This window comes from Lampris incognitus, unplaced genomic scaffold, assembly GCF_029633865.1.
Source record: "Lampris incognitus isolate fLamInc1 unplaced genomic scaffold, fLamInc1.hap2 scaffold_324, whole genome shotgun sequence".
In the NCBI taxonomy this organism is placed as follows: Eukaryota; Metazoa; Chordata; class Actinopteri; order Lampriformes; family Lampridae; genus Lampris; species Lampris incognitus.
The window spans coordinates 16,718-31,003 of record NW_026611282.1 but is presented as its reverse complement, the minus strand read 5'-3'; the positions used below and the strand labels follow the sequence as shown (position 1 = coordinate 31,003).

The window sequence follows — 14,286 nt, the reverse complement described above, 5'->3', positions numbered from 1 at the left end:
AATACCCGGTGTAAATGGCATCCATGGATCGAGTCCTTCTCTGTGTATGGGTGGGAAGCTGAAATAGGCCTCTGGCAACTCAGCGGAGAATTTCACTCAAACGATCTCCCAGCCTGTCTTTCAAAAATAAGACGTCTCTCGTTTAAAAACTGCTACTAACAACCTGACAAAAAAAAAAATTCTGCCGCTCTGAAAGAAAGACGTGGCATTGAATCAATATGTAGTACCCGTCTCGAGGAATAGCAATAGATCCGGAGCTGGAGTCACAGCTGTACTTTTAAACAGTCAATATCATGACATGAAAAAGACAAGAAAGTTCAGTCTTTTCACAACCTGGGTCTTATTTTCGTAGTCTTCGCCATTGAGCATATCTGCTTCAGCTTGGACATTTTGGACATGCGACTACAGCCGGGCAACGTTTTACAACACAGTCTTACTAGGCAACTGAGCAAAAGCATTAAACGTGTCCTTTCAACAACGACAACCTAAAAATCCCCGGTGCCTCAGTTATGCCCCTTCTCCACTACATGGTACCGACTCAACTCGACTCGCCCTTTTTTCGTTTCCCATTACTGGAAAGTAACGGCATTTTGGTAACTGTTATCACTTTTCTGGTACCACCTTTGTGAAGGTCCCAAAAAAACTGGGGCGGGTACCAAAGTCAATGCTGACCTCTGATTGGTCAGAGAAATGTGTCACTGCGTCATCTATGTGCGCATGGGACATCAACCGGCATTTTTAAATACCGAAGCGGTCGAAGAAGAGTTACCTTAAAAGTACATTTTGAAATTGAGAAAAACGGAGAGCCGAAAATCCAGGGGGCGCTGTTACGGTAATGGAAAATGACACAGAAGCGAGCTGAGTCGAGTCGAGCCGGTACCATGTAGTGGAAAAGGGGTATGAGACTGTGTACATGCAGTGGAAAAGGGGCATTAGACTGTGTACATGATCTCCCCATTACCTATGACTTCTCAATTGTGCTAGCCAGGTAGTTTATCGACTGTTACTCCTACCTACGGTAAGTACAGACAGACAATTCCTGCAAATTGTACCAGCAAGTAGAGATGAGCTTTATTAGCCAAGTGCTTTTTGTTTTGTGCCTGTGAATGTTCTCATTCATCCGGGTCATGGTTCTCCAAAGGAATTGCATCAAGTGCAACTGGACTTGGTATATATCCGAGAAGACGTTTCGCCTCTCATCCAAGAGGCTTCACCAGTTCGTGCCTTTCTGACTAGACCAAGCTAGTCTTTTTTGTTTTGTCTTTACACATTTTCTTTTCTGCATTTAATCCATCCTGATGACTGAGAGGAGGAGGCAGCCCTCTCTTCAGCTCTACAGCCGTTACTTTGGTCAGTAACAATGGCAGGAGTATGTCTCCAATACGCACGTCTTCAGTTTCAGAGGAAACATGCAATCTACACAACACAGAAAGACCCAGATGGCTAAAGTTGGGTTTGGACTTGGGAACGTGTCGCTGCGAGGCTACAGCGCTACCCACTGAGCCAGCAAGGGCTTCACTTCCAAATATATGGCTTAGTCAATTGAGCTGAACTGGACTTGTCAAAACATGTCTCACACTTGTGTTTGGTGGAGGCTGTTGTAAAGCTCTGTCTGGCGGCGGCCCCGTGTCCAAGATCTCCAAAGAGAAGCCGGTGAGTAAACTCAAATAATAACCAATATGCACGATGGCAAAAACAATGAAAATAAGATCCAGCAGAAATATCCCTTTTCTCCCCAATTGTATCCGGCTGATTACCCCACTCTTCCGAGCCTTCCCGACTGCTGCTCCACCCGCTCTGACGATCCGGGGAGGGCTGCAGACTACCACATGCCTCCTCCGACATGTGGAGTCGCCAGCCGCTTATTTTCACCTGACAGTGAGTGACAGGGGGACGCAGCGCGTGGGAGGATCACGCCATTACCCCCAGTCGCCCCCCCCTCCGAACAGGCACCCCAACTGACCAGAGGAGGCGCTAGTGCGGCAACGAGGACACATACCCACATCTGGCTTTCCACCCGCAGACACGGCCAATTGTGTCTGTAGGGACGCCTGACCAAGCCGGAGGCAACACGGGGATTCAAACTGCCTATCCCAGTGTTGGTAGGCAATGGAACAGACCGCCACACCACCCGGATGCCCAGAATTATTAAGGCACGCTGAAGTTTGGGACTCACAGTAGACGTCGAGGCGGTAGTGGCGGATCTTCTTCTGTCCGCCCAGGGCGGGGTGGGACGCCTCGCAGCTCAGCGCCGCGCCATTGTCTTTCCTCTCCACCGCGATGCGGATGGTGCTGGACACGCTGTCCGTCTTCCCATTCTTCTGCTGGGATACCACACCTGTACGGAGAGAAAAAGAGGGGAGGATGGGTGAGAAAGGGAGAGGAGGGGAGGGGAGGGGAGGGGAGAGGAGAGGAGATGAGAAAATTCACCAGGGAGACAAAGGAGAACAATCGGGATGGGTAGTAGAGTAGAAAGGGAAAGATGAAAGGAACGTTAAATAGGAGAGGGATGGAGTAGAGGGTAGGTGTAGGAGAAATTGAAGGGGAGGAGTGAGAAAGGAGAGTGTATGAAGGCCAGAGCGAGAGAGAGAGAGAGAAAAGGGAATGGGAAAGGGAGATAATGTGGCAAAGAGAGAGCAGGGGGGAAAAAAAACAGTTCATGAGGAGACATGAAAAAAGGAGGGACAGAGAGAGGAGGGGGGAAGGAGGTCAGCGGTTGATACATGCTGTCGCTTCCTGTTACGCCACTCAGAAATCATGTCTGCTGACGCAGGCCATGGAGACGGGGGAGGAGGAAGAGGGGGAGGGAGGGAGTTAAGGGAGAGGAGAAGTTCAGAGGAGAACAGAGACAGATGGAGGGAGCAGTGAGTACAGAGTGCGCCAGAGAAAGTTAGCAGCTGATGAATTAGCCTTGCAGTGTGACATGGCCTACCTGTAGAGTGGAGGATGAATGGGGAGAGACAGACAGAGACAGATAAAAAGAGAGTGAGCAGTCTGCATCAAAATTTCAGTGCAATTATGAGCAGCAGAATTGTTTGTTTGTTTCTGTGTGTGTGTGTGTGTGTGTGTGTTGTGTGCATGGGAGTGGTTGCGTTAGCGAGAAAGAACAAGAAAGAGAGAGAGTAAAGGCAAGAGATGAAGAGGGAAGGATAAAAGAGAGAATATGCATAACTGAATTGAGATTTTAACTGAGCCAGACATGGTGGTGGTGGTGGGAGGGGTGTTATCAAATGGACAGGGTGGGAGAAGAAGAAGAAGAAGAAAGGCACAAGAAGAGAGGGGACACATGGAGTGGGAGCAGGGGGGGAAAAAAAGAGGCTTGATTGATGGAGCAGCGAGTGGAGCTGGAGTGAAACAGGCCCCGGACATGAAAGAGGCAGATAAAGAGCGCGTGTGCGAGATGCAAAGAGGAAGACAGGTGTCAGGAGTGAGACGAAGAAGAGCAGAGGGAGGTAGGGTGGGGATAAGGGCGATGAGGTTGGCTAGCATAATAACTGGACTCGACATGGTCACGTAAACGGAGAGCGCGCACACAGCGGGAGAACACGACGGCAACTTATATCACGCTGCGTTTTCAATTATTGCCGGGGAGTAAACGAAAGCAATCCCAGCTCAAGTGTGGAATGGAGAGAGACAGAAGGATGCGGCGAAGGAGGGGAGCAAAGAGGAGGTGGAGGAGGAGAGGGCGGCGAGGAGAGATAGCGTCTTAATTAAAAGAGTGCTTTTCCTATCTGCTGGGATCTGCCTCCAGCCTTTAGTGTCACAGTACATTTACCTCAGGGGTGGAGGAGAGGGGAGGGGAGGAGAGGAGATCATAGGGAGCGACGGGGTAAGAAAAGGTGACGGGAACCGCTCTTTGCGCGTCATACCACATTTGGGTAAAATCACGGCACGTCGGAGTTCACACACTTTCCCACCAATGGTTTAATGGCTTCTCCTTAACTTTCAGTTTAAAGATGAAAACTGCGACTCTTCTCCAATAATAAATCAATAACTTATCCATCCGGACCATGGAGTCAGGCAGCAATACTGCTATCTTTACCACGCCTGGACACACTCTCCACATACCACTGATGAGATGGTTTACTGGGCAGCATGAACACTGGTGCAGTTCGTCCATCCATCCATCCATCCATCCATCCATCCATCCATCCATCCATCCATCCATCCATTACCCAAACCACTTATCCTGCTCTCAGGGGTCGTGGGGATGCTGGAGCCTATCCCAGCAGGCTCTCGGCGGCAGGCGGGGAGCCCCTCCCCACTCACACACACACCCATTCATACCTAGGGACAATTTAGTACGGCCGATTCACCAACCCTACATGTCTTTGGACTGTGGGAGGAAACCGGAGCGCCCGGAGGAAACCCACGCAGACACGGGGAGAACATGCAAACTCCACACGGAAGACGACCCGTGAGGACCCACCAAGATTGGACTACCCAGGGGCTCGAACCCAGGACCTTCTTGCTGTGAGGCGACCGCGCTAACCACTGCGCCACCGTGCCGCCCGGTGACAAACATGCTCCTATTTAAACAGGCAAAAAAGACTGAAATGTGGTGACAATATGGCGACGGTTCTGTTGGACGGACGCCAGCATCACGACACAATAGTGTCCCCGTATAGTTTGTTGCAGTTTGAAATACATTCGATTGCCTGTGTCAACTTTGGTCCAAGAATGCACCCCCCCCCCCTTTTTCTCCCCAGTTGTATCCGGCCAATTACCCCACTCTTCTGAGCCGTCCTGGTTGCTGCTCCACCCCCTCTGCCGATCCGGGGAGGGCTGCAGACTACCACATGCCTCCTCCCATACATGTGGAGTCGCCAGCCGCTTCTTTTCACCTGACAGTGAGGATCACGCCAACCAGAGGAGGCGCTGGTGCAGCAACCAGGACACATACCCTCATCCGGCTTCGCACCCGCAGACACGGCCAATTGTGTCTGTAGGGACGTCCGACCAAGCCGGAGGTAACACGGGGATTCGAACCGGTGATCCGCATGTTGGTAGGCAACGGAATAGATCTCTACACTACCCGGACGCCCTTTCCCGTATAGTTTGATGCAGTCCGAAATACATTTGATTGCCTGCATCAACTTTGGTCCAAGGATGCATTTCTGAAAGGGTGGGAGCTGTTTACTGCTGAGCTGACAGCAAACAAGCGACGCCGGCGGCTGCACCTGGTTTGTAGTCTGAGACAATCTGTTGGCCACCGGTCTATTTCTCAACGCCCCCTGCATCGAACAACATCAGAACCCTGTTCTACTGTAATATCCCTGCTTGTCCGGCAGGATCGCCACATCGTTTCAAATGGATAAAACGATGACTAATTAAGGGCGCCCGAGTAGCGTAGCGGTCTATTCCGTTGCCTACCAACATGGGGAATCACCGGTTCAAATCCCCATACCCACATCTAGCTCGAAGCTAGATGTGGGTATGTGTCCCGGTCGCTGCACTAGCACCACCTTTGGTCGGTCGGGGCGCCTATTCGGGGGGGGGGGACTGGAGGGAATAGCGTGATCCTCCCATGTGCTACGTCCCCCTGGTGAAACTCCTCACTGTCAGGTGAAAAGAAGCGGCTGACGACTCCACATGTATGGGAGGAGGCATGTGGTAGTCTGCAGCCCTCCCCGGATGGGCAGAGGGGGTGGAGCAGTGACCAGGATAGCTCGGAAGAGTGGGGTAATTGGCCGGGTACAACTGGGGAGAAAAGGGGGGGGGGGGACTAACGGAGAAAAGGTGCAGGTTGCAGCTTTAATGTCAACGACTCAAAGAAATTACTTTCTAGTGCTGCCACTTTTTTTGCACTACATTGGATGTGAAAGTCTGACTTGCCTATTTGAGGACACCGATTGCTGAAACTGCACTTGCCCAGTACGCTGTTGACAAGCTAGCCAGCGGAGGCACGCGTCAGCATAATTACACAAAATGCTGCATGCACGAACACACAACGGACATCTCAGACTCCGGCCACAATGACAACACTCGCTATTACTTTTTTTTAATAATGGGCCAATCAATCTGTCATGGAGCTGTTTGTAGCTTTAGTCCAATTACCGTGATTTTTTTCCAAAATTTAGATTTTCCACAACTTTTCCAGGACCTGGAAATTGTATTTTCAAATTTACTGCCTTTTTCCAGGTTTTCCATGACCTTATGAAACCTTTCAGAAAGACGTCTCTGTCAGTGACAAAAGAAGAGGGACGCGTAGCGGTGTATTCCGTTGCCGACCAACACGAGGATCGGCGGTTCGAATCCCCGTGTTACCTCCGGCTTGGTCGGGCACCCCTACAGACACAGTTGGCCGTGCCTGCGGGTGGGAAGCCGGATGTGGGTACGTGTCCTGGTCGCTGCACTAGCGCCTCCTCTGGTCGTTTGGGGCACCTGTTCAGGGGGGAGGGGGAACTGGTGTGATCCTCCCACGCGCTACATCCCCCTGGTGAAACTCCTCACTGTCAGGTGAAAAGAAGCAGCTGGCGACTCCACATGTATCAGGAGGAGGCATGGGGTAGTCTGCAGCCCTCCCTGGATCAGCAGAGGGGGTGGAGCAACGACCGGGACAGCTTGGAATGGGTGGGGTAACTGGCCATATACAATTGGGGAGAAAAAGGGGGGAAAATCCCAAAAAAAAAAGAAGAGGTATGGAGATCAGATGGAGAGAGAGGGGGGGGAGCGGTGGGGGGGGGGGGGAGATGGTATGACAGTGTTCTACCAAAGAAAAGGAAACGACAGGATGAAAGACATCGAGCGTTGAGAGCGCGAGAGAGAGAGCTGACATCGGGATTGAAGGGGTGCACAACCAGAAACTAAAACGAAACTAGAATTGTTTCATGCACGTGTCACCCCCCCCCCCCAAAACTGGCAGAAACCAGAAGATCTTGCATTCGTTGTCAATCAGTCTGAATTCCCTCATTAAAACAAAAATACCCCGGAAAAAGTGCCTCAGCTAGTACTGAGGGACGACACTTCAGCAGGACAGTAAATCGTCGGTGTCTTATTTTAGAAGAATCATCTCGAATTAAAAAAAGAGAGGAAACCGACGCGTCCCACCCGTCCAGCGGCAACAGGGCACTTTGAGAAATTCAAATTGCTACGGACCGCCGCCGCTTTCCCGTCTTTCTGGGGGAGTCAAACTCGGAGACGGTGCTCAGATGTATTATTGAATGATGTGCCACTTTATCAGCCAGACCCCGATGGAGACGGGCGAGCTAAAAAAGGTGTAGCTCAAGGAGGCAGCGGCTGATGGATGACTCACGACTTGATTAGTGTAAAAAGGAGTAGGGAATACTGAGCGAGACGGCGGACCGGCTTAACAAAGTGAATTAAAAAGGATGTTTGTGTGTCTGCATCCGTTTTATTTTTGCCCCTTGTGAAGCAGGAGGGGTTCGGTTTCTGTGTACACATCTGTGCTCGCCACCAACACAACTTTCCAGTGTGTAGGTATAAAATGTGTGTGTTTGCTGGCGGACGAACTAGGGATACACAAGTTTACAGAAGGAGCAAAGTCCTTCTTGCATTCTCTTTCTTTCCCGGACTTCAGAGACGTCCACCGAGGAACGGGAGCGGAGACTTTCTTACTGTCCATACCGCCGAAAGTTTGTTTGGCCATTTCAAGCTGGACTCTCTGGTGTGATACTGAAGGGAACACTGATCAAAACCAGCCCCACACTGGCCCTCAGGATCCCACATCTCTGGGCGTTCGGGTAGCGTGGCGGTGTATTCCGTTGCCTACCAACACGGGGATCAGTGGTTCAAATCCCTGTGTTACCTCTGGGTTGGTCGGGCGTCCCTACAGACACAATTGGCTGTGTCCGCGGGTGGGAAGCCGGGTGTGGGCGTGTGTCCCGGTCGCTGCACTAGCTCCTCCTCTGGTCGGTCGGGGCGCCCTGTTCGGGGGGGGGGGATAGCGTGATCCTCCCACGCACTACCTCCCCCCGGCGAAACTCCTCACTGTCAGGTGAAAAGAAGCGGCTGGCGACTCCACGTGTATCGGAGGAGGCATGTGGTAGTCTGCAGCCCTCCCCGGATCGGCAGAGGGGGTGGAGCAGGGACCGGGACGGCTCGGAAGAGTGGGGTAATTGGCCGAGTACAACTGGGGAGAAAAAGGGGGGCAAAAAACCCTAAAAAAAAAAAGAATTCCATATCTTCTTATCTGTCATTCATCAGTTCATATATTAATATCATCTTTAATCTTCATCAGTTCATCCATCCATCCATCCATCATAGGCACCTTGTAATGTTGTTTAGAAAGGTGTGATATAAATAAAGCTTATTATTATTATCCATCCTTCTGCAGATCTGACTGTCATCCGCTCATCAACCTATCCATCTGTGATCAGATACCTGCTATTATCAGTCTGTTATAAATTCATTACTTTATTTGCTCCAAACCTCAAAAAATATAATTTCCCCCTCCATCCACTGAATCTATTCATCCATATTTTCATCATTAAGAGAAATCCATCCATTATCCAAGCTGCTTATCCTGCTGTCAGGGTGGCGGGGATGCTGGAGCCTATCCCAGCAGCCACTGGGCGGCAGGCGGGGAGACACCCTGGACAGGCCGCCAGGCCATCGCAGGGCTGTTTACATTGGTAATGCTTGTAAAGACTGGAGCAAAACAGGCCCCGATTTTCAATTACGATGGGCTGAGAAGGACACTAAAAGTTTATCTTCAGTCAAACTCTTCAATTACCTCCGTTAATACGCCTCGACTTTACACGGCCACATAAATCAGACTGGTCGTTAAGCTTAAGGAACGGCTTATCACGTGATTAAATTCTGTTCCCGTTTCATTTTCTTATTCGGCAAATACATTTACCATTGCAGTTTATTTCATTTCTCGGTAAAAAGGTAAAAACCTCATTATGTTAGCGAGCGTATAAACCTTTATGTGAATTTGGGGGATTTTACTTGATTATTGCCGTTTCCTGTATAAAATTTGTATTCAAAACATTGGCATGAAAACGCTCGGATGGAAATAGGTGACGGATGAGAATCCATCAATACACCCGCCCACCCCACTTTTCCTCACCCACCCTGTAACCCCCCCCCACCCCCCACATGTATGTTCAGACCTGGTAGCTCCCGTCCAGCCCGGACCCATCGCAGCGTGGCGGCAGGCTTGCTGCGTGGCGACACACAGGTGAGCTCCACCTCGCCGCCCTCCACGGCCTCCTGCTTCACCTCAACGGTGGGCGTCTCCGGGGGCACGGAAACGGACAGCGTGGCCACCTGGTGGTGCGTGGCGTCCGTGTAGAGCTGGCAGAAGTAGCCGCCCTCGTCCGACACGCTGACGTTGGAAAGCGTGATGCGCACCAGGCGCGGCGTGAAAAGCACCATCTGGAAACGGTCATCCTTCAGGGCTGAGGGGAGGGGAGGGGAGGGGAGGTGACAAAAGGAGGGCAAGGGGGTGAGGACACAGAAGAGAGAGAAGAGGATCAGAGAAAAAAAAAAAAAGATGGAACGGGGGAAGGGGGGGGGCATTTCATCATTTGTTGCCCGACTAAACAAATTGTAAGGCTACACATTTTAGGAGCGAGGAGCTGAAGTTGGTGGGAGAACAGAATAATGACATCATTTACAGAAAGGGAAAAGTGCCAGAGGGAGTAACAGTACAGTGGGAGATAGAAAAAAAACAACAAGAGCAGCAGCAAAGGGAACAAAAATATTTCATTTACAGGAAGGTGAGAAACAAGGCTCCACAACTACAGAGAAAGAACAAGTGATTTTTCTGCAGGAAGACTAGTCCCAGTGAAACCCCGCCACCCCACAGAGCACTATCATCTTTCTGTGATGCCACTTTGTCTGGCAAACACACACACACACACACACACACACACATGCTAGTAGTCCATCGAGTCCGATGATGACATCCCTCCTCGTTAACGGTGTGTTCTTTTATGACTAGAGTCCAATTCTCTCCCCCCCCCCCTTTTCTCCCAGTTGCAGCCGGCCAATTACCTCACTCTGACAGTGAGGAGTTTCACCAGGGGGATGTAGCGTGTGGGAGGATCATGCTATTCCCCCCCCCCCACTCCCCCGCCCCCGAACAGGTGCCCCGGCCCGAGCAGAGGAGGCGCAAGTGCAGCGACCAGCACACATAACCCACATCCGGCTTCCCACCCGCAGACACGCCCAATTGTGTCTGTAGGGACGTCCGACCGAGCCGGGGGCAACACGGGGATTCGAACCGGAGATCCCCGACAACGGAGCAGACCGCCACGCCACCCCGACGCCACAGCAGGCGTTCTTGAGGCACCCTGATGACAGGCCCAAGCCAGCGACCGTGGCTTTAATGCTCCTGCAGTTTGTCCGAGCACGAAATCTCAGCACGGGGAACACGGTCCCGCCACGTGATCCCCGGGGATTCACCGCCGACTCCTTATGTGGGACCGCTCCAGCAAACTGCGGTGGCGGCTGTAGGTGACCCAGGCCTCACAGCTGAAGAGGGGGAGTTGTGATGCAGGCGGCTTTGTAAATGGCAATTTGAAACTCGGATTATTAATCCCCGTGGGGAAATTCTGATCCGCGTTTAACCCATCCCGGCTGTGTAGCCGGGAGCCAGTGGGCAGCCGCCGTGCAGCGCCCGGGGACCAGCTCCGGCTCTTCTCCCTCCCGCTGCCCCGGTCAGGGGCACAGGCGGGAGTATGAACCCTAACACGCATGTCTTTTTGATGGTGGGGGGAAGCCGGAGCACCCGCAGAAAACCCACCGCAGACACGGGGAGAACATGCAAACCCCACACAGAGGACGACCTGGGGTGACAACCCTGGGGTCCGAACCCAGTACCTTCTTGCTAGGAGGCAACAGCGCTAACCCCTGGGCCGCCGTGCCACCTGGTGTGCAGGTGGAGGTGTTTGTTTTGGCAGACCTTACGCCGGAGTTTGCCGAAGGCTACAGAGGCTCGATTGACTCGGAGTTTCGTGGCCAGTGTTGCAGCCCCCCCCCCCCCCCCACAAAGCTCATATTGAAACCAGAGAATTACAATTAAACTGAAAGCCGCTACCAAGTGCCGCCCGTTCAATTCTATTGAACGTCCCCGTTGCGGCGCGGATGGTCCTATTGAAGGACCAGTTAGCCGTCGCTTTGAACCGCCGCTGCAGAGCGTGTTTGTGTGCACGGGCGGATTGTGGGTTAAACACTGAACGCTGTCGTGAGAAGCTCTCCGTTTCATAACCACCATCACCACTTATTGATGATGCCCCCTTATCCAGGCCTGGGTTCTGAGATTATAGATGGCCTTTGAATATATCAACATTTTTACACTTCTGTGGCGAGAACTCATTACACGAGCTCATGGAAAAATAATGAAACCCCTGCGACAGCACACGCACGCATCCATTCACTCCGGTCGATCTTGCCGCTGAAGAAAAACAACGAAGCGTTCATTTCACAAGTATTTCATAGACCGAGCGGCGAGTGGATTTCATTAAAGTTGACACGCCAGCACATATTAAACACCTTAAATATCTGTTGTCACAAAACTTCTTCGTGAAACGACGCACAAGTTTCTGGTGCGCCATGACAAAGCATAAGCACACTAATTTTCTCATAATGTGCTATTTTCTTCTTCTCTGGTTTCCGTCACGGTGTAGCGCACAGCATCATTTGTATCACCACGCCACTGCTGACGTGCTGTATAACCCGGAGAATTGCGGTCTAAAAATCCATTTTCAACGCCATCATCAATCGAAGTATCCATGCCATTTCACCGCTATCAGACCCCAGCACTAAATCTGTCCATTAGAAATAACTTAGAAATAACCGGTCAGTTTACATGATGTTGAATTTGACTGACTAGAGGGGCCTTTTTGGATCCATTACTATCGCCTCCTAGTGACTTTTTAGTTGTTGTAATTTTAGTATTTTATTTCGAGAATAATTGGACCTCATTCAACAACCGATCTTCTTAAAACCCACTTACGCAGTGGTCACAAAGAGTCTGACATTCACCAGTGTTTTCTTATTTGGGATTTGTTCTTAGGTTAAAAACAGAGTCTAGGAACCCTCAAGTTCACTCTCAGGCACACTCTCTTGGGCTGATCTGTTTGTGCGAAATAACTGGTTATTGCGCTTTCTTCAATTCTACAGTTGTATAATATTATATATTTAAATAACAATTACATTTTTGTCATTTATAGTATTTTTTCTCATAATTATTTTCATTATTTTACAAAGCATTATGGTCTTTTGAAATAAAACAATTCAATGCACTTCAATTTTATTAAGTGGGAACAATGTCACCCAATAATCAGTGATTGATCACGCTATTTATATGCCCAGAGAAGGCCTATTTCTGCACCCTAGGCTTGCTCGCACAATGGCATATTTACTGCTGCTGCAAGATGTTGCAGATCGTGCCCTGAGGAGGGAACACATCTTCCAGGACCATGCAGATCTATTTGCAGAGATTGATGAGTACTTCTTGGGATGCTTTAGGCTATCAAGAGCTGTCCTCGTGGAGCTTTGAAATAGTTTGGAGCCAGCACTGCGGAGCCATACCTGACAGTCTAACCCTGTACCACCACACGCGCAAGTACTCTCCAACTTGAGACTTCTAGCCAATGGGACATTTCAGAGGGAGCTAGACAGAGAAGATATATCACAGACATCCATCAGCTGCACTCTACCGCGAGTCGTGGATGGAATAAATCTACTGGCCACACAATACATAAAATTCCCCTATACAGCAGAAGAGCAGGTCTCAGTCAAGAGAGGATTTCAATACGTTGCTGGTCTACCCAACACCATCAGCGCAACAGACTGCACGCACGTGCGCATTAAGGCACCATCCTCAGATCCGTTCCCATATCTCAACCGCAAGCAATACCACTGCATAAATGTACAACTCATCTGCGACTGCCAGAACCACCTTCCGAATGGAGGAGGTGCGCACGACTCCTATATTTTACAGTTCTGTGAGTACACACCTCAAGGAAGGAGCTGCCGGAGACGCATGGCTCAATGGTGCGCATCTTCGAGTAATTATAAATTCCAGCAGCAGTGGGCTTCTATTCCTATGATGACTTCGTTATATTAGGTGATTGAGGATATTCACTGGCCCCTTGGTTAGTGACGCCACTCACCAAACCTCAGACTCACCAGGAGGTGTCCTTCAATCAGCGGCACACACGTACTCGCTACACCATCGAGCGCACCACTGGCATCTTAAAAGGACACTGGATGTGTTTGGACACAGCAGAGGGCAAGCTGCTTTACAAACCAGATACGTTGTGCATAAAGAGCATTAGAGAGCCTATAGACAACCTCATCCAAGTTATATCACCTTTTTTTTTGTTGCATTTTAATCTTTAGGCATATTTTCATCGTTTTGGGTTTGTAGGATAATCATGGCCTGCTGCATCTTGCACAACATTTCCTTGAAATGTGTCATGGTTGTGCAGTATGAGTCTTCAAGGCTCACCCGTTTCTCCATTCCCTAGTTGGCTTGCCATTTCTATTCCTGCCCCTGCTTTGCTCACCTGTCCCCCATTCCCTGAGCGAATAAATGACATAAAAGAAAATATTCTATAGAATGAAGTAAAGGTTTGCAGAGGTAGTAACGATACTAAGACAAGAGGGTAATATCAAAATACAGACATGAGAAAAAAAACAAACAAAAAAATGCAAAACAAAAAACAAAAACAGAATATAAAAATACATAACCCAGACACTGAGGATGCACAAGCCAGTGCATTCTTAGTGCCAATCCCAAGCCTGGATAAATGGGGAGGGTTGCGTCAAGAAGGGCATCTGGCGTAAAATCTTTGCCAAATCAAATATGCGGCTCACAGGTCAGATTTCCATACCAGATCGGTCGAGGCCCGGGTTACCAACGACCGCCTCTGGTACTGTTGGCCAGCAGGGTGCCGGTGGAAACTATGCTACTGTTGGGAGAAGGAGAAGGAGAGGGGGAAGGCATGTCCAGAGGCAGCGGGAGAGGAGGAAGGGTAAGGTGAGAGTTGAAAATTTGAATGTTGGCACTATGACTGGTAAAGGGAGAGAGCTGGCTGATATGATGGAGAGAAGAAAGGCACTGTGTGTGCAAGAGACCGGGTGGAAAGGAATGAGGTTGGGGTAATTCTGAAGGAAGAGTATGTCAAGAGTGTGTTGGAGGTGAAGAGAGTGTCAGACAGAATGATGAGTATGAAGCTGGAAGTCAAAGGTGTGTTGGTGAATGTTAACAGCGCATATGCAACTGCAAGTTAGGTGTGAGACGGAAGAGAAAGAAGAATTCTGAAGTGAGTTGGATGAAGTGGTGGAGCGAGTACGCAGGGAAGAGAG

General features: G+C 50.1%; 1 protein-coding gene across 1 annotated transcript in view; it reads right to left on the bottom strand.

The window, feature by feature from the left end:
* cadm4 (cell adhesion molecule 4) overlaps positions 1-12,977 on the bottom strand; it is a gene marked incomplete at its 3' end in the record, with an annotated part of 32,787 nt that extends 19,810 nt beyond the window's left edge. The window contains exons 1-4 of the mRNA XM_056302014.1: positions 12,933-12,977; positions 12,505-12,559; positions 9,078-9,365; positions 2,177-2,338 (exon numbers count right to left, since the gene is read on the bottom strand). Coding sequence (XP_056157989.1) covers positions 2,177-2,338; positions 9,078-9,365; positions 12,505-12,559; positions 12,933-12,977 — 550 coding nt within the window. The remainder of the gene's footprint in view (positions 1-2,176; positions 2,339-9,077; positions 9,366-12,504; positions 12,560-12,932) is intronic.
* Positions 12,978-14,286: the final 1,309 nt, after the last annotated feature.